This window comes from Helianthus annuus, chromosome 2 (assembly GCF_002127325.2).
Source record: "Helianthus annuus cultivar XRQ/B chromosome 2, HanXRQr2.0-SUNRISE, whole genome shotgun sequence".
Taxonomy (NCBI): Eukaryota; Viridiplantae; Streptophyta; class Magnoliopsida; order Asterales; family Asteraceae; genus Helianthus; species Helianthus annuus.
This window is the reverse complement of record NC_035434.2, coordinates 26,953,959-26,975,178: the sequence shown is the minus strand read 5'-3', so window position 1 is coordinate 26,975,178 and position 21,220 is coordinate 26,953,959. Positions and strand designations below refer to the sequence as shown.

Here is a 21,220-nt window from a genome sequence, read left to right as displayed (position 1 = left end):
CGTTCAAATCGTCCACACTCAGACGTTGAGGATGTTCGAGTTTGTATTAATGACTTTAATAACTAGTTTTTTTATATTGAAAGTGAACTTTATTCAATCATTTCTTCATATTTTGTTGATTCACTCATTCGTATCTTTACGGTTTATATAAAGCGCGTTAACTGCCTGGAAGGGGGTTAGAAGGGTGGTTGGGTAAAGTTGTCGCCTCGTTCAGTGTATAGATCCTGCGAGGACTTGATTCAAGCTTATTAGGACTTCCCTTGAGGTAGGTAGTATCAAATCGTGGGAAGTAAGAACGACTTGTAATCCCTTATAAATAAACTACTATTAAAACTTTAAACTGACCTTGTGGGACTGTATCCCTGCTGACTCAGACTAATATGGCCAAGGGTAGCGTTTTCTCTAAAAGATGGACATGCCACTTTTGGCATTAATAACTTACTTAATTATCTTTCAATAATCCGTCCTTGCGGGACTGTATCCGTGCTGACTCAGACCAGTATGGCTGAGGGTAGCGTTGCCTCTAAAAGAAGGACATGCCCCTATAACTAAGATAATCTTTTAAAAAACTCAAAGCGCGGAAATCATCAAAGGATACATAAATGACGAGTCGGATCGAAATGATTCTATCGTGTTTATCTGTTTTTATTTATTTATTTAGTTTCTTTATTTTTATTTATTAAAAATAAAAATTTTCTCTCAACGTTTGGTTAGATTAGAGTCGACGATATTCCGGTATTAAAAGCTTTTGTGTCCTTGGACGACATCGGTATCTTACCATCACTATACTACGCCAACGATGGGTGCACTTGCCCTAGCGTGTTGTAGAGAGTGATAGTTTTATATCGTGTTTTATAAATTTAAAGCTTGATAAAAGAGTAAAAGGTACTAAAAATATAATAAAAATCCGTACACACTCCGCATCACGTCACCACACATGTAATTTTAAAAAGTTGGGGACTAAATGTGAAATTTTGACAAACCACATGGACTATCCGTGCATTTTACTCTTTCTAAAAATACAATCTAAAAAGGTGTTAATAAAACCACACCTTTAAATCTTGTTTTCATGCGCTCTATACGGGCCGTATAGTTAATTCTAACATGATAAATATTGGGTCGTATAACACTCTACATGGGCCGTATAACATTATGCGGGTTGTATAATACTATATGGGTTCGGGTCGTATAATGCTACACGGCTCATATAGATAAGACACAAAAAACACTCTCTTACATTTTGTTTTTGCAACTCTATATGGATCGTATAAGTATAGAGGTGTAAAAGTAAGATTTTTGAATTGTGGGAACAGTCCAACGATTAAAATGGAAAAATTCTTAGCATCATCATCATTATACTGAGTAAATCCCACCAATAGCAAAGCTAAGGTAGGGTCTGAGGAGGGTAAGATGTAGACAACCTTACGTCTATCCCGTATGAGTAGAGATGCTGCTTCCAGTGAGACCCCCGTCTCGATAGTAGTTTTGCATCAAGCCTTGGACATAAGGCACATACCACTCAACAGTTGAGACAAATGTCGGTTAGTGCATGTACCCCCTTGTCTTTCGGCTATCAATGCCACCACATGATGCATGATTAACTATCTATCTCTTTTAACGTTATTTTCTCAAAATTAGTAAAAGAACGTTGAAAGTAGTGCAATTTCATTTTTGCCCCCCGAACACTCACACACACATATACATTACATGCGCGGACGGTGAAAAATTCTTAGCATTATACTATATTATAGGGTTATTGGATTTTATCACCCCCAACTATCGGCCTTTGGCCGTTGCTACCCCCAACTAACACTTTGACACCCGTCACCCCCAACTTGACTTTTAGTTTGTGCTGACACAACTCAGTTAAATTTTTACTAGCTGAGTTTGTTTGTGATCCTACGTGGCACATAGTTGATGAGTTGGACAAGATGACCTGACGAATTTGTGGCACAAGTAAGCATCATCATCTCTCTCATGGAGTCTCTCTCCATCATCCTAAACATTTTACACACGGTTGAATATGACTAACCAAACAAACCACTTCTCCACGTTAAATAAACCGACCAAACACGACTTGATTTCGGCACATGAAAATATCATGAAGTGAAAAAAAATCTTAACAATGAATCAACATAGTAACATGTTTATCAAAACCACACAGAGTTATAACCATAACTAAACCCAAACAACATTGGACTTAAATCACAAAATCACAAAATCGGTATAATCAGATTCAACACCACTTTATTTTCCCATTCCTGCAAAATCACAAAATTGGACCTAAATTGTTACAAAAAAATGTAATTCGATGTGAAAATTGTTAAAAGGGGAAGAAACAAAGAAACCCAACACAAACAACATCACCCCATAAACCACCGTCCACGAGATCCTCCGCCACTGTCCTCCGCCCACCATCGCCGCCGTCTCCGGCGGCGCCCATAACACACATTGATTGATGAAACTCCGGCAACAAATAAAATCCACCACTGATCTAGCAACACCCATTGATCAAAAGTAAATGTAACAATAAAATCCACCACCTCCACCAACCACCACCATCTCCGACTACCACCCTCAGGGCCTCAACCCACAACCACCCTCGAATCACCCTCACCACCAACATCTTCACCAAACTGCCGGAGCACTCGCCAGACGTCTAGGGTTACGATTCAGGAGTTTAGGTCTCTGCCTCCGAATGGTGGCGTTTGGTGATGGTTTAGTGTCGATTGGAAGGTTTGCTTTGCAGTTGATGCTGAGGTCGATTCAGGAGTTCAGATGAAGTGATCCTGGTGAATTTGTTGGATGAATTGGGATGTGTGTTTCTTGGATGAATTGGGATGCTTTGTTTAATGAGGTGCAGATCAAAGAGGGAGAGAGAGAGATGTGCCACGTAATCGCCATATCATCCTGTCCGCGTAAGCTAAGTTGTGCCACGTAGGATCATAAACAAACTCAGTTAGTAAAGATTTAACTGAGTGGTGCCATCACAAACTAAAAGTCAAGTTTGGGGTGCCGGGTATCAAAGTGTTAGTTGGGGTGGCAATGGCCAAATGCCGATAATTGGGGGCGATAAAATCCAATAACCCTATATCTATACTATATAATAAAAGAAACCTGATTTGGGACACATGTCATTCAATGAGGGCATCAATAATTTATAGATAAATTTTAAATTTTAAATTAAAAAGATTTAAATATTATATTTGAATTTTATTTTGATTGTAAATCTAAAGTCTAAAATGTGTTTTAAATCTAATCTATAATTTATGGATTTAATTTTGATTTGAAATTTGAAAAGTTACATAATTAATCTTCATACTAATTAGCTTATTATAGATGTGGAGAAAGTTACAAATACACGGAACATGATCTTGATTAAATATCGTTTCTGAAACAATACCAAATTTTTAAATCAAAGTTCATATTAAGTATTTGTTAATTTTTATCTGAATTACAATTAGTATTTTTTAATGTAAGGTTTTTTTTTTATAAAATTGCTGAAAATTCAAAGATATTTCCAGGGCAAATTAGATAAGTATGCACAATATATTAATTAAATAGAATATAATCGATAAATAAAGCTTAGTAAATATGATCACACTAAACGTATATTTTTATGTATACTAATGGAACAATTAAACTAAGCGGATAAATATTAATTCAAAACTTAAATATACGTGTCATCCATTGAAGGTATTCTCAAATCGATATTTATCTTATATTAACTAAATAAAAAATAAATTAATATTAAATCTTATCATACTTTAATAAAATATTATCCTCAAATCTAAATTGTTAATTTAATATATTTTTAAAACCAAATACTTCTCTCTCCTACTTATCTTATATTAAATATATATATAAATAATAAACTAATATTAAATGTTATCCTAATTTATTAAAAATATAACTTTTTTTATTATTTGGTATACAAAATTATATTTATTCAACTCGTGTAAAATGCGGGGTTTTGAAAAATATAACTTCTTTTATTATTTACTATATAAAGTTATATTTATATAATCCGTGTAATATACAGAGTTTTTAAAGATATAACTTTTTATCATTTGCTATGTAAAATTAGATTTATTTAACACATGTAATACACAAGGTTTTTAAGGATATAATTCTTTTATTATTTGTTTGATTTTTCAACCAACTATACACGAGTTTTTTAAAGATACGACATTTTTAATATTTAATATACAAAATTACATTTATTTAATATGTGTAATACACATGGTTTTTAAAGATATAACTCTTTTTCAGATCTATTCAACACGTGTAACATACGGGGTTTTTAAGGATGTAATTTTTTATTATTTTGTGGATTTATTCAACCCGATTATACAAGGGGTTTTTTTAAATATACGATGTTTTTAACATTTAGTATACAAATTACATTTATTTAATCTGTGTGATACACATGGTTTTTAAAAATATAATTTTTTTTATTATTTGATATATAAAATTACATTTATTTAACCCGTACAATATACGGGGTTTATAAAAATATAACTTTTTATTTTTTAATATATAAAATTACATTTATTCAACCCGTGTTATACACGGGGTTCTAATCTAGTTATATTATATTATATTATATTATATTAAAATAAATGTAACCTTATTATTCTTTGGGGTTTACTAAACCCAAAATACCAAACAATTGCTTGCAGCGGCGCCTACAAACAATGCTACAGGAGGCGGAACTGAGCATCGACGACGGAGCACAAGAGAGTAAGAACATGAAGTTTGCGATTAAAACATTTTGCAAGAGCGGTCGAGCACGGGTGGGCCTCCTGCAACTCACCACTTTGGGTAATAAGGAGATAATAGAGATAGAAACACCGGCACTTCTACTCACTACTCGCAAAGGACTGCCGGCTTTTATTCCGCCGGACCACCTCCCCTTTCTTCCGTCTCCTGATTCTCGTCTTCTTCACTTTAGCCCCATGCACTTGTGAGTACTTTTTGCTGTCATTGATTTGATTGGAATTATAATAATGATTTCTCAATCATCTGTTGTTAAATTTTGGTGTTCAGGAGTACTGTTAGAATAGACATTTAATAGATAGACACTGTCCTTGGTTTTTAAAAGGGCAGTAGTTAATGCGGTAAAATATCGGATGTCGGTCAAGGACCGATATTTGAGATATCGGTTATCGCGGTGGGATATCGGTGGGATATTGGTAATTTTAGTATCATGCTAAATTTATATATATAGCAATTTAACACTAACAATTGTAATAAGTAAGAACAGGCTAAGACTTAAAACACTAACATTTAATAGTAACAACTAAGAATTAAAACTTAAAACACTAATAGCAGCAATAAGAGGAAAAATGAATGGTAGAAATAAGAAGAACGATACTGATATCGGGAAAATCGGTGATGTATCGATCAAATATCGGACAATATCGCTGATATTACCGGTACTGATATCCTGACCAATCTTTTGTACCGCTATCTCGGCAGCGGACCGATAACCGATATATCACTGGTATATCGGGATATTAACTACGCCTAGACTCACCCCTGAGATAGGGTCTAAAACCGATACACAAGGCGCAAAAGTGCAACACTTTTCGTACCCCAGGCAAAATTTATTTAGTATTACTGTATTAGTTAATCAACATTTAGACATAGATAAGTACTATATATGGTTTAGTATATTAATAAGAGTAAAGTATAAGGTTAACCAAAATTTTGGATTTAGTCCCGTGTTTTTAAAAGTACACTGATGGTCCCTTTGGTTTGCACTTTGTGACGTATTTAGTCCCCGACTTTTGCCAAAAGTACACATATGGTCACTGTGGTTTGCACTTTGTAATGCATTTAGTCCCCAATGTTTAGTGACTAAACGCGTTACAAAGTGCATACCACAAGGGCCATCCCTATACTTTTGGCAAAAGTTGAGGACTAAATGTGTTTCAAAGTGCAACCACAGGGACCATCCGTGTTTTTAAAAAAAGCTAGGGACTAAATCCAAAATTTTGGTTAACCACAGGGACTATCTGTGTACTTTACTCTATTAATAATCTACTTTCCAATCTGAAAAACTATATGTACAACATCCAGATGCACAAGATCTTCCTCGTCCGAAAGGTGTGCCTCATGCCGATTTTCTGTTTGCATTCTGTACACCCTTCGTCTTTTATAGTCTGAAGCGCAAACCTATGCGCATTAGGTCGCCTTGCACCTCGGCACGCTTTTTAAAACCAAGCCAACGTCTGCAGTTAATGTAGAATCTTGGGGATGTTTGGCATAGGAATTCGAAAGAGGAAGTGATTATGTGAGGCGAGCAATGTTTCGGGCCATTTTCCTTAAAAAAATATATCATTTTGGTCTTAATATTGTTATGTTTTTAGGTTCATTCTTTCGATAGGAAGCTAAATCATAACGCTTTCATTTGTTGTATCTTGCAGCATGGAGTGTCCTGATTTAAAAACGATATCAAAGATCGGAGGAGTGCACCGGCTTCTCGGTTTGCAAGGCTACGGATTTGTCGCTGTGCCAAGGGATTCTATTCTATCTCTTCCGGAATGCAATAGTAGTAACAAGAATGGAGCATCGTTTGAGACCCCGTGTGGGCGTTTCTTGGTAATTCCCTTTTAACACTTTTCCTTAACGCACTTTCTTTTATGGATAATCGCAATTAAACGTTTCGAACTTTAGTCAAATTTTATTTTAGGCGACCAAACTTTTTTACCTGAGAAAAAAACCACTAAAGTTTCAAAATTTGCCTGATGTGTTGAAAACGTTGACCATGTTGACTTTTTTTTTGAAGTGGTGTCTATTAACTAGCTTGAAAGGTTTTTTGAACTAAAAAGTTTGAAATGTTGATTTTTTTTGTCTGAGATAAAAAATTCGAGTTAACTGCCATTTTTGCCCCTGTGGTCTGTCCAATTATGCTGGTCCAGGCCAAATTTTAAATTTGTACCATTTCTGTCGCTGACATTCTTGATTTCTTGAAACATTTCAGTTCCATCCCAAAAACTAACGTCTCTTAAAACCTGCTGTTTAAGAAGGGTAAAAATGTCATTTTCCATTTTTTCTTTTTTTTCCCTTTTTTATAAACTCTATTAAAATCCCACCCCTTTTACGAACAAAGGAAAATGACGTTTTTACCCTTTATTAAGACCAGGTTTTAACAGACGTTAGTTTTTTTGGACGGAACTGGCATGTTTCAAGAATGTTGGGGGCGGAAATGGTACAAATTTGAAATTTGGTCTGAAGTGGCATAATTGGATAAACCACAGGGACGAAAATGGCAGTTAACTCTAAAAATTTCTCTTTCTTATATTTTTGGCGACATATATCCTTTGTTGTTATACTTATAATAAGTGATATTGTCACAGGTGAAGCCTTTGGAGTACATGAAAATGATATCTTCAATGAAGCCGGACTTGTGGGTCAGTTTAGCCGATGAAGTACATGCTTCAGTTACCGTAAAGAGGAATAAAGTGTCTGTTGATCGAACGATCACATGGCTTGATACTTGCATTTCACTAAAACCGGTATGTTTTATGGTTTTGACGATATTGGACATTATAAGCCTTTTGATTGTTTGCAATATCTTTTGTAACGTAGAGAGATGGAGTTCTTTTCGGATCAATTGTTGGAGGATGCAATGTTGAAGAACGGACACGTTGCGCTCAAGAGGTTGCAAAAAGAAATGTTTCCGGTATGTAGTAGAAACCTCTTGAGTAGGACGATAAAAGATTATTTACAAATGTCGAAATAAATCAAAAACATCTAGGATTAATAAAAAGTACACGGATGGTCCCTATAGTTTACCAAAGTTTTGGGTTTGGTCCCTAGCTTTCCAAAAAATACACAGATGGTCCCTGTGGTTTGCACTTTGTAACGCATTTAGTCCCTAGCTTTTTTATAAAGTACATGGATGGTCCCTGTGCTTTGCACTTTGTAACGCATTTAGTCCCCAACTTTTTTCAAAAGTACATGGATGGTCCTTATGCTTTGCACTTTGTAACGCATTTAGTCCGCAGCTTTTTCAAAAGTACATGGATGGTCCCTGTGGTTTGCACTTTGTAACGCATTTAGTCCGCGGCTTTTTTCAAAAGTACATGGATGGTCCCTGTGGTTTGCACCTTGTAACGCATTTAGTCCGCGGCTTTTTTCAAAAGTACATGGATGGTCCCTGTGGTTTGCACTTTGTAAAGTGTAACTCATTTAATCCCTAACTTGGACCTGCTAAAACCTGTAGATTTGTTGGTTGGGGACTAAACGCGTTACAAAGTGCAAACCACATGACCATCCGTGTACTTTTGGACAGCTAGGGATCAAATCCAAAATTTTGGTAAACCACAGGGATCATCCGTGTACTTTACTCTTATAAAAATATTGCAAGGATTGGTGAATATTATTGAAAAGAAAGAATGAAGGATATCACTGAGCTTCGTTTCATATTTATGTTTATTTCCACACCACAGCCCACATTCATCGTCTATCATCAGCTTAATTTGTTCCATAATTAAGCACTTTTTTTTTTTTCCAAATTATTATTCTATTGAGGATATAATATGAAATATGAAGTGTCATTTCAGGTTATTATATTGGTGGTTTTGGACTTGGAGATAGCATTGATGAGCGATCAACATATCTGCATGCTGTTACGGTACTGTACTTAATTTTTTTTTCAGTTCTGCAATTTTTAATCCATTTATTTTATATGTACCTCTTTTGTAAAAAAAATGATATGCTACAGGACTCGTTACCAAAAGAAAAACCTCGTCAGGTTTGTGGCCTAGGACTTCCAGGTATCATTTTTTTTCCGCACACGAAGCTAGTATTTTTACAAGTTTTAATATGAGCATTTGCCAATAGTTCTTAGAGTTTGGTGTATTTATTGAAAATAAAATTTTGTATCAATTATAGTAGGGCCAGCTTGACATTCTCATGAGTTATATATATATTGCAATGAGTTAATTACTGTTTTCGTCCCTGTGGTTTGTCAAAAATCATTATTTCAGTCCATTAGTTTAAAAATCGCGATTTCAGTCCCTGTGGTTTCACTTTCGTACCCATTTCAGTTCCTGTGGTTTCACTTTCGTAGCCATTTCAATCCATTATTCTGTTAAGTACAGGGACTGAAATAGTTACGAGGTGGACTGAAATGGTTACGAAAGTGAAACCACAGGGACTGGAATCGCAATTTTTAAATTAATGGACTAAAATAGTGATTTTTGACAAACCACAGGGACGAAAACAGTAATTAATTCTATTGCAATGGATGGAGTATAGTTTTCAATTAAAGAATTGGTTAAAGAGTTACTGTTTCACAAAATGTTGACCTCAAATTAATTAAATAAGACCAAACCCAATGCACTGTATTTGCGGTTGCATTTGGGTGACATGGCATATGAAGAATTACATTGTGCATTGGAGGTAAATTGCATTTGGATGGAAGCCCAACATTATGTGCGGAGCATTTAGAAGAAATGTGGGACCCATTTTAGTTATAACATTTAATATTTCATTTTACCAATTACCACAAAAAACCAAAATCGATAGTAAATATTTCTCCCTTTTATCTGTATACAATGCTTTTTATTTATATACAATGGCTACTTAGATTAATAGTATTACAAAGACTAAATATATAATATATTTATGTTCTCTTTTATTAATGTGTGTTTAATATGTGATGTTTAGTTTTTCTATAACTTTAATGTTTGAAAATCTATTTATTTATTTTAATTATATTTAATTATTTTAGTTATATTTGTTAACAATGCAAAAATAAAAGAAATGTATTAATTATAAAACCATTTGAGTATTAAAATAAATGTAAAGATTGGTGATGAGGTGGAAATGTAAGTATTAGTAAATATATTTGTAGGGTTGGAGTGAAAATAAGTGTTTTTGATGCATTTATGAAAATCTGATGTGGCAGCTGACTAGGCGCATTTCAGGATTCATGAAATTATATTGTTTCGTTCAATTTATAACTTAGGTGAATTGTTGTTTATACTAATGAGTCTCTCCTTCATGAATAAAGAGGAGGTATTACAGGGGATTGCTGCGGGTATTGATCTCTTTGACTCCACGTAAGTAGGTTTTTATTAATGTTGACTTTTCATCTTCTTGTTGTCCGTTTGTCAACGGAAAGCTAATGTTTTGACAGGTATATTTACCATTTGACCCTTGAGGGCTTTGCACTTATCTTTCCACTTAATAATGACAAGTGTACACAAGACCCTCAGTTGTGTCCCATGGCTAGTGACTACACAAAGATAAATCTTAAAGCAACTGTCTATAGGTAATGATGGTTGTATACACACACATATATGTTTTATCTCTTAACAGGTTTATATATGAATTCAAGTATATTATGTTCATTTCTATATACTTATGCAGGAAAGATACATCACGAATTGTTGAAGGGTGCACGTGCTACACATGTCAGAACCATACAAAAGCTTACATCAATCATCTCCTCAATGTCCATGAAATGCTTGCTCAGATTCTGCTTGAAATGTAAAAAATTACAAATCCTAATAATATTTAAACTACCAATATTTAGTGGCAAAACAAGTTGGGTAACTGATCGTAAGTGGGTCAAATGGGCAACTAGGGGTCCTAAACGGGTCGTGTTCACAGGTTGGCGGTCCAACCTGATCCGAATCCGAAAATTTTATACGAACCTGAACACGGCACGAATATTTGCGGGTTGACCCGAACACAACCCATTTAACCCAATTTTTTCGCATATTAATATTTTAAAAATAAAATTTTACAACAAAAAATACAAATGTATATTTAACAATTACATTTTAAGTATAAAATCTTATATCATTTTCTCTTTTAATATAATTATTGCAAAAAGTACCCAACTAATTTAACTTATGACATAAATACACATTTTGAAAAAAATTAAATATAATAGAAATGGGTTAAACGGGTCAACCCACCAACCTGTCGGGTTCGACACGAACCCGACATGTTTAGCTAAACAGGTTCGCGAATTCAACCTGAAACTGACCCAAACTCATTTAGGCTAAGCCTTAACCCGGGAATTTCGTGTTAAGTTCATGTCATGTTTCCGAGTCGTGTCAGAAATTCACACCCCTATCTTTGTTTACAGGTCAAAACGGGCTAAACTCGTCTCCTCTCACTTATTTTGGCCCATTTTTATTAATCTTGTAAATAATTAGCGCGTTGAATGAAAGTGTAGCAACTCCTGACCTATTTAAAGCATTTGACCCGTTTCATTTAACTATAACTTGAATCGACCCATTTTATATAAATGGGTTGAAATTGCCACCTCTGCCAGTATAGCTAAACTTGTTTCATTCTTGCAGACATAATACACACCACTATTTGTCATTCTTTCGGTTAATAAGAGAAGCAATTACCGAAGGAAAATTTGAGGAATTCAGACAGAAGTTCATTCAGAACAGGCGCGGGCATCTTCTGGCAGCTTCACCGATTACTTTCGAGTTAGAAAGTCCAGTGAGGTAGTTTATGTATGATCAACCACGTGTATACTTCATCTTATAATTTTGAGAATCCTCAACCCTGATATTATATGCGGGCGGTTCAGCTAAAGAGCCGAACCTAAACCTAACCACACTGCGTTAAACTCAATTTGTGGTTAACCTATCACTTTTAGCGGTTAACTTTTGTAGTCTATACAAAAATGACTTGTAGAGGGCTAATGTATCATTTGGGTTCAGATTGTTTAAGTGCTATTCGGCTCCAGCTCGAATATATTTTTATGATAGTTTTTGAGCTCAAGCTTGAATATTTTCGTTATCGAACCTTGTTGGTGCTCATTTAGTTATTTGATATATTTCGGTAGTATAAATTTTAAGCTCGAATATATTTTTATGATAGTTTTTGAGCTCGTATAAAATTGTTTATGATTTAATAATGTGCTTTAAATCTTGAATTGAGGCTCATAAAATTTGGGGTCGGTTGGGTTATTGGTTTGATTATTTTGTTGGTCAAGACTGAAAACAAAACCGGATTCAAAATGGTCAAAACCAAACCGAAACTGAATTTGAATCTGGTTCGGTTTTGGTTTCAAACCCAAAAACCGAATTTTAACTAATTTACTTCAAAGTTCAGTAAAGTATATAACCTAACTTAAAGTTTACGATGTGAAAAGAGCAACAATAATTCTATATTCTATAACATAATAAGAGTTAACTGCCATTTTCGTCTCTGTGGTTTGTTCACTTTTGCCATTTCAGGCCAATTTTTAAAATTACATCAGTTTCCTCCCTGACATACTGGAAACGTGCCATTACTAGTTCAAAATTTAAAACCCAGTTAAGTTAGACAAGTTAAATGAAGGGTATGATATTTAGTGATATCTAGCCTCATCACTCGAACTATACCCTGAACGAGATTTACTTTTTTTTATTCGGTAATAGAATAATCTAATTTGGTAAGAGTTGTATGTAGAAATTCTAACATGTAACTAAACAAACTAACTATAACCGATACCGAAAAAGTATTGAACCAAATATAAAACACAATTTACACTTATAATCGAATATGAGATTGAGAATAATCGAATATCCATATCCATTTCAATATGTCATATCGACATCCCTAGAATACGCCTATATCCAATACCTAATAAATGGTGAACTAGATATATAACACATTTACACTTTAAAGTCCAATATGAGATTGAGATTACCAATATCTGTTTTAACCAGTCACATTGACATCTAGAGATAAGCAATTGGTATTAGGTACCAAAAAATACCGATACTGAACCATACTGTACCAATTGAATTTTGATACCAAAGTGGTACCCATACTTTTAGTTCGTCATGGTAAGCAAGTTTACCCACTTTTTATATTTGAATACCGTACCGGTATTATACCAAGCTTTATTGACACCAATACCCATTTTTATAACTTTTAAGATTGGTACTTTCAATAGTACAGGTAACGAAAATACCGATACCGAAATTCGTCAAATATGGGTACCGATATTGAAAATGTACGATGCGATACCGGTATTTGAGGATAAAATTCAGTAAAATACCTAGGCCTGTAAATGAACCGAACGAACACGAACATAGGTATGTTTGTGTTCATTCATTTAACTTTAGCCGAATACGAACACGAACATATAATCGAACACAATTTTTTGTTCATGTTCGTTCATTAAGAAACCGGGCAAGTTCGTGTTCGTTTATGTTAGTTCTTTTAAAGCCTAAACGAACATAACGAAAACAAACAAACATAAATAAAAAAAAACTTAACTAAACATATTTGAATAAACATAAATGAACATGATTGAACAAACATAAACGAACAACTGAACAAATATAAACAAACACAATTTAACATTAGTGAACACAAACGAACAATTTAATATATTACAATTTATCCGAAAACACATCTAAATTAGGGTTCATAGACACTAAATTAAATAGCTTTTTTTTTTTATATAAATATTAAGTAAACGATCAGTTGCATTTTAAAATTTCATTTTTATAACTAGAAAACTCAATTATTAATTAGTTATATTTATATAGGTAGAGGATCCTGAAAAAAGTGGGACTTTTGTGAGAAGTGTGAGAAATAATTTGGGAGTGACAAGTGTCCTTTATCCTAATTAATTCAAAAGGGTATATTAGTAATTTGACATTTTTATCATTTAATTGATTTCCAAGAATAACTGCCAAAAAAAAAAAAAAAAAACTGCCGATGAGTTTTTTAAGGTTTGAATTGAATTTTGAATTAGGAGAAATTTTAGGAAACATTATACATCTGATTATTTTATATTCTTCATCATCTTTTAATCGCAACATCTTTTAATCATACATTGTTCATGGCGTGGTGTTTTAAAAAACTGGAGACATTGACTATGATTCAAGTCATGGTGTTTTATCTGGAGACATTGTTCATGGCGTGGTGTTTTATCTATGACTTGAATCATACATTGTTCATGGCGTGGTGTTTTAAAAAACTGGGGACATTGACTATGATTCAAGTCATGGTGTTTTATCTGGAGACATTGTTCATGGCGTGGTGTTTTATCTATGACTTGAATCATACATTGTTCATGGCGTGGTGTTTTAAAAAACTGGAGACATTGACTATGATTCAAGTCATGGTGTTTTATCTGGAGACATTGTTCATGGCGTGGTGTTTTATCTATGACTTGAATCATAGATGTTTAAAACACCACGCCATGAACAATGTCTCCAGATAAAACATCATGACTTGAATCATAGTCATGGTGTTTTAAAATCTGGGAATGTTTTGTTTTGATAAAACACCACGCCATGAACAATGTCTCCAGATAAAACACCATGACTTGAATCATAGATGTTTAAAACACCACACCATGAACAATGTCTCCAGATAAAACACCATGACTTGAATCATAGATGTTTAAAACACCACGCCATGAACAATGTCTCCAGATAAAACACTATGACTTGAATCATAGTCAATTTTATCCAATTGTTTTAAAACACCACGCCATGAATCTGATTACAGTTCTCTTTATGATAATGTATGACGAATATGTAACCAAAGACCTCCTACAATTAAGGTGAATCATTAATTCCTATATTTAAGGAAAACGGAGTGAATGTAGGAGGTTTTGGTTGTGTATGATATGGTTACCATATTTCAAACATTGAAAAAGACACTCTTGCCCTTCAATTTTACATAAGGTCCCTCTAATTAAAACACAATTTACATTTTTATACCCTATTGATCTCAACCATTAGATCAAATATCCAATGGTTTAAAACACTTCTTACCCTTATTACATTTTAGACACTTTTTATCATATCCCTACCCTATTTATATATAAGTAGTTAGAAAACCTAATATTTATATAAATGTAACTATTTATATATTTACTAAAATTTAAACAAACATTAACAAACGTTCACGAACATAAATGAACGTTCACGAACACAATATGTGTTCATGTTCGTTCATTCAATTGAACAAACAAAATTTCTTTGTTCGTGTTCGTTCATTTATTAAATAAATGAACATAAACGAACTTCACGTCGAATAAGTTCACGAACAGTTCATAAATGTTCGGTTCGTTTAGTGGCCTAAAAATACCCCATCTCGGGAGTCGAACGATAACATGCATACACACCCCACGTGACTCTCCCATCGCTTTACCCAATTTTTCCATAATAAACGGTTTATCACTTGGCATATTCTCTCTCTCTCTCTCACACACTTCCTTTCACTTTCATCTTCACATACGCATTGATTACCACTAAATTCCTCCATTATCATCCCAAACAATGATCAGTCACCCTCACAATCCTCTTCTTTCCTCCAATTAACCTCCAAAACACTTCAATTTCATCTACAACAACAACAATTCAAAGTTAATCGCCATGGATCTGTGTGCTGTACAGATCAAAGCTGCAGCTCGATGCCCCTACGTATCGAAGAACACTCACGTTTACGATAAACCTAATTCTCCGTGGAGATCGAAGAAGGTGTTCGAGATCAGTGTGACGAAATCAACGGTTTCTTCTCGTCAATCGCTTGTTGTGCGAGCTATGGGGAAGAAGAATTCGCACAATAATTCTGATTCGTCGTCTTCTACAGGTGCGATTTATGTTTTTGTTTGATAAATTAGGGTTTCTTTGAGTTCTGATTGTGTTATAATATATGTTCTAGGTTTTTTGTGTAAATGTAGATGTGTTAGTTGTTAATTTTGGTTTCTGATTGTTAGAACATTATTTTGTTATGAATTTATATTGTAAATTGTAATTAAAATTAGGAGTTTGTGATTGCTAAACTGAAAGTAGATTTTAACATATTTTTATTAGTAATTTTAAATTGTTTTTAGTTGGGTTTTCTAGCTGTTGATGATGATGATATTGACTAAGTTTAATGTTTATCGAAGATTGCTTTGAATTTTTCAATTATATTTGTTTTTTTAAGCTAGACATAATCTACTAATTATTTTGTTTGATTAACAAGGACAATTTCTAAGTTGAAAGTAGATTTATAATATATGATATTTTTATTAGTGATTTAAATTGTTTTTAGTTAGGTGTTCTAGTTGTTGCTGATATTGACTAAGATTAGTGCTTATCCATAAGGTTATAAGAAGATTGCTTTGAATTCTTCAATTATTTTGTTTTTTAAGCTAGACATAATCTACCAATTACTGTATTTTATTTGATTAATGGGACAAAGTTGTTATATAGTTTATGTATATCCAAGATCATCTTTAATCGCAATGTGAAACAAGTCAAAGATGGAAGATTAAAAAATTAATGGTCAATGTGGCTGAATGCCACCTAACTTTTAGAATGATGGAAGTGACTTTTTTTTTTGAACGGCAAATTTCTTTTTATTTCTGTCGTCTGTGAGACTTGAACCCAAGACCTCCCCTCCCAAAGTGTTTAAAGGTTTCACCTTTGCCAATGGACCACCACCCCTTTGGTAATGATGGAAGTATCTATTGCATGAACCTATTCATGGTATCTGTGTTGATGTTGCAGACCATTATTGACATGTAATCTGGCCCACTCCAAAAAGTATTTTAGATTAATGGATCATATAACTATTAACATAGGTGTCCCAAATAGTAGATTTGCAATATTTATGAGGTGGAGATAGTTATTTTTATATATATTCAGTGGTAACTTAGTATATCATGCAATATTTACAAATAAAAATTAGGTGTTATGCATAATAAGCATGATATGCACATGATACAATATATTGGCTATAAGAATTAAGTAACCCAAGGCCAACTAAAAACATTCACAAGTAAATAATTTCCCCTTTTAGTTATAAAAGCTTGTTTATGCCTTGAACAGTACTTGTTGTTGGTAAATATGGATGCTTTCATTAGGGTGAACGGGGCGCCCTCGGGGTGGCGTGCGGTGAGTGAGTTCCCCGCTCGGGAACACCGCCGCTGACCCCTCGGGGAGGCTAAGCGGGGACAGGACTGCGGTATTGATTCACCGAGAGAGGAAAGAGGATGGGAGAGATGTTATAAAAATATTTTCTTAATTAAAAAAATAAAAAAAAGCAAGTCCCCCAAGAGAGGAGTGCCGCCATCAAATTGAGGGTGTGGGGGGAGTTAAGTGGGGAGTTGACGTGGCGCGTGCTGATTGGCTGTGGGTAAGAGAGGTCACTCCCCGCTTAGAGGAGTGCCCCTTACACCCTTATTAAATTTTAAAAAATGCATGTACTTTCTACAATGTTAAAGATGTCATGATTACATGTTGTATGATAATAATGTAATCATTATATGTTATATGTATGCACATACATATAGAAATACATACACATATGTACCTGGTTTAAAAAGCGTGTCTGAGGTTCACCTAGGTGCAAGGTTCCGGGTACCCTATCGTCATGGTGTGCCTTTTCTTTAAAGCAAGCATATGTATAATATCAATTTTAAACATATCAATAATAAATATTAAAAAATGCATGTATTTTTGTTTCTACTAGCGGTTCTTCTGAAGACTTTGTGCTCATTTAATTAGTTTTTGTACTTTTGGGTTTGTTACTTTTGGGCATTATCTGTATATGTACATGTTCGTATGTATACATATGTAGATATATGTATACATATGTAGATATACATCTACAATATATATACATATGTAACATATATGCATGTAGTCATATATATACGAAATTCATGAATTGAACAATATTCATAAGACTATATTCATAAATCAAACAATACGAAATTAAATTTCATAATTTTATATATCAAAATCATTGTTGAAGTTAAGCTCAAACATTAATCAAAGATTCGATTATAAATTATAGGCAATGGTGATCATTCAGGTCCAGAAGGAGAGGGCCTCAAAGGAAACAATCCCGCTGAAAGCAACAAATCTAGTGATATGGGTTCTCGAAAGTCCCCGCATAAAGCCACTGACTGGAGAGAATTTAGGGCAATGCTCCATCTGAATCAGCAGGCAATATTTCTTAATTATGCTACATTTTCTTTATGTATAATATGAAATTGTCAAAATGGGTTAGGTGGCTTGAATAATGGGTCAAAAAGATTGGGTGGGATTGATTAGAAACACTCAAAATTATAACTTTTTTATTAGTGTGTCTAATATGACTACAAAAATTATATTTTTGAAATAAGTTTCTTTTTAGAGTAAAGTGTCATTTTCATCCCTGAGGTTTGGCCAATTTTGCAACTTTTGTCCGAAGTTTTTTTTTCCGCATCTGGATCCAAAAGGTTAGAAATTTTGTCATTTTCATCCAGCTCGTTAACTCCATCCATTTTTCTGCGTTAAGTCAGGGGTATTTTCGTCTTTTTTGTTAACTTAAAAGGGCAATTCGGTCTTTTTTCACTTTATGTACAAGCATTTAGCATAATGTACAAGTATTAAAGGTAGAGGATCCTGTAAAAAGTGCTCAAAGTGTGAGAAGTGTATTATAACACTATATATAATACTATATAACACCATATAAACACTGTATAACAATATGTAACACCATATAAGACCATATAACACTTTGTAACACTATATAACATTATATAACTAATATAACACTATAGTTTGTCTGATAGCATGTCTATGATAGATGTATAGTGTTATATTTGTTATATAATGTTATATAGTGTTACATAGTGTTATATGGTATTATATGGTGTTACATATTGTTATACGGTGTTTATATGGTGTTATATAGTATTATATATAGTGTTATAATACACTTCTCATACTTCTCACACTTTAGGCCCTTGTATTAAAATACCCTTACTAAACAAAAAAACAATATAGGTAAAAAGACGAAAATACCCCTGACTTAATGGAGAAAAATGGATGGAATTAACGAACTGGATGAAAATGGCAAGATTTTAAACCTTTTGGATCCATATGCGGAAAAACAAACCTTAGGACAAAAGTCGCAAAACTGGCCAAACCTCATAGACGAAAATGACATTTTACTCACTTTTTTTTATTAGTATGTCAAATACGACTACAAAGTTGTTTTCTTTTAGCTCAACATTTTGGTTTGACCCATAAGATACGGAACACAACTCAACTAATTTATAAGTAAACGGGCCAAAACTATGTTCTTTCAAGATCCAACTTTAATATGGAATGGGAATATAACTAATATCTTGGGTATGCTATGCAGTCAATGCTTAACAAACAAGAGGAAGGGGTGGTTGCAGAGTCTAAACGTCTCGGGTCAAAATGGGCACACCCTCTTACATCCACCGAAACAGGCTGTGTTCTTGTCGCAACCGAAAAGCTCGACGGGGTTCAAACCTTTGAAAGATCAGTCGTCTTCTTACTGGGCTCAGGAACCCGACACCCACAAGAAGGCCCATTTGGAGTAATTATAAACCGACCCCTCCATAAAAAGATCAAACACATGAAACCTACTAATCTCCATCTGGCCACCACGTTTTCCGAATGCTCATTGCACTTTGGTGGGCCTCTTGAGGCAAGCATATTCTTGTTAAAAACCAACGGGAAAAACAACGTTCTTGATTTCGAAGAAGTTGTTCCCACTTTATGTTTTGGTTCCCGAAACGGTTTGGATGAAGCTTCGGCTTTAGTGAAAAACGGGGTTTTTAAACCTCAAGATTTTCGGTTTTTCGTCGGGTATGCCGGATGGCAGCTTGATCAGCTTCGAGAAGAGATTGAAGCGGGGTTATGGCATGTGGCGGCTTGTAGTTCGAATTTGATGTTTGGTGGGGCCCAGAATGAGAGTTTATGGGAAGAAATTTTGCAACTTATGGGCGGGAGTTACTCGGAGCTGAGCCGCAAGCCGAAGCAAGATTTATAGGTGTTGTTTTAAAGCGTTTTTCGGTTAAAATATAATATGAAAGTACTTGAGGTTTTATGAAAATTTATAAGCAGTCTCAAGTTGTACAGAATGGACAAAGTAGAGTCTTGTTTTTAACTTATAAATGAACCATAAGCTACTATTTTCAAAAGTCAAACATCATTTGACTTTTAGTTGAAATGTTGAATCGTGTCGTACCGGTCTACCTTTGATCTTGTATGCATGTGTTTTTAAACTGCTGCTTGAATATGTCTTTCGTGTTCTTTAAGCATGTGTTCGGTTCTTGCACTTGGGAACGTCAATGGTTCAGAACGAATGGTGTATCTTCTTTCCATGGCGCTGAAAATGGCTCGTAATTTTGACAAATTGTTGCTTCATTTGCAAGTAAGTGTGATTCAGAAAGATTACCTGAAAAGAAATGGGTGGGTTGTTTTTCTAATGCATCGAACCTACTAAATTGTTTTATTCAGAAAGTTATTATAGAAGGAAGATAAAAATGGACACAAAGGATGTCGGGCCAACCAGACCCGACCCATGCCAAGTGCAGTTTTGACTGTTTCCCAACTTGCTTGACCTGTACACTTTGCCACTCCCATTGAAAAGGTTCAGGTTTTGAAAACGGTATCTGTGCTTTAGATTGTGCTTTCGATTCCTTTGCACCGACCCGAACAGATACAGACAAATGTCAACGCATGGCTTCAGCTTTCCGCCTATAAAACTTTCAAGTTAACATTAGAATAAAGCCAGAAAGATGGTGTTTTAGCAGTGATGGATGGTATGTGGTTGGTTTTCTAAAAGTAGCGGACATTTTGGTCTTTTTTCGCCGAATTAGTAAACTTGGTGTACCTTCTCGCTTGTTTTATTCGCCACCTCTTTACCTGGAGGATATACTAATATTTGAGTGGATCACAAGGATGAGGTTCTGTGGTGAACTGACACATAACAGAAGTTAATTTCAATAGGTTGACCTGCACAAGTAGGCAGGTCAACTTGTATTGATCCGTCTAGATCCATTATACCCTTATACAATTAGCAACTTGGGTTATGTCCAATTTGTTTGAAAGTCACACCCTTTAACAACACAAAACACTCATCCCTTCAAAATGTTTCACCCTTTCATGTATTAAGGCACACCCTTTCACAATTATATTATCTATATTATAGTAACTTGGGGTATGTTTAAACATCGCGCCCGTTCGAAAAGGTGTGATATAACCAAAAAAATAACTTGGGTTATGTCTCATTTATTTAAACATCACGTCCCTTTGGAAATGTGTTATTTTACTTTAATCAATACCGTTTGAAAAGGTGTGATTTTACCAACTAGGGTCAAACCGACGCGTCCATAACCTTGCACACTTTTGCGTCTTACATGAAATCCAAACGACGCGTCCATAACCTTGCACACTTTCAAAACTATTTAAAAAAACGTTACGAAACC

General features: G+C 34.3%; 2 protein-coding genes across 3 annotated transcripts; both read left to right on the top strand.

Moving 5' to 3' along the window:
* The first annotated feature begins 4,669 nt into the window (after window positions 1-4,669).
* LOC110913213 (queuine tRNA-ribosyltransferase accessory subunit 2) lies at window positions 4,670-11,784 on the top strand. Its single transcript, XM_022158061.2, has 10 exons — window positions 4,670-4,966; window positions 6,432-6,606; window positions 7,365-7,523; window positions 7,597-7,690; window positions 8,574-8,644; window positions 8,735-8,786; window positions 10,028-10,076; window positions 10,154-10,288; window positions 10,387-10,506; window positions 11,331-11,784. Exons 1-10 carry the CDS (start codon window positions 4,698-4,700, stop codon window positions 11,488-11,490), a joined length of 1,284 nt encoding a protein of 427 aa, XP_022013753.1. The 5' UTR covers window positions 4,670-4,697; the 3' UTR covers window positions 11,491-11,784.
* A 3,379-nt stretch (window positions 11,785-15,163) lies between these two features.
* On the top strand, window positions 15,164-20,026 carry LOC110913203 (UPF0301 protein Plut_0637). Of its 2 annotated transcripts, none has more exons than XM_022158057.2 (3): window positions 15,164-15,588; window positions 17,803-17,936; window positions 19,123-20,026. In XM_022158057.2, exons 1-3 carry the CDS (start codon window positions 15,372-15,374, stop codon window positions 19,777-19,779), a joined length of 1,008 nt encoding a protein of 335 aa, XP_022013749.1. In that variant the 5' UTR covers window positions 15,164-15,371; the 3' UTR covers window positions 19,780-20,026. The 2 variants fall into 2 exon arrangements, with proteins under 2 accessions (XP_022013749.1, XP_022013742.1); XM_022158050.2 differs by having other exon boundaries at window positions 15,167-15,588; window positions 17,785-17,936.
* The last annotated feature ends 1,194 nt before the right edge of the window (window positions 20,027-21,220 follow it).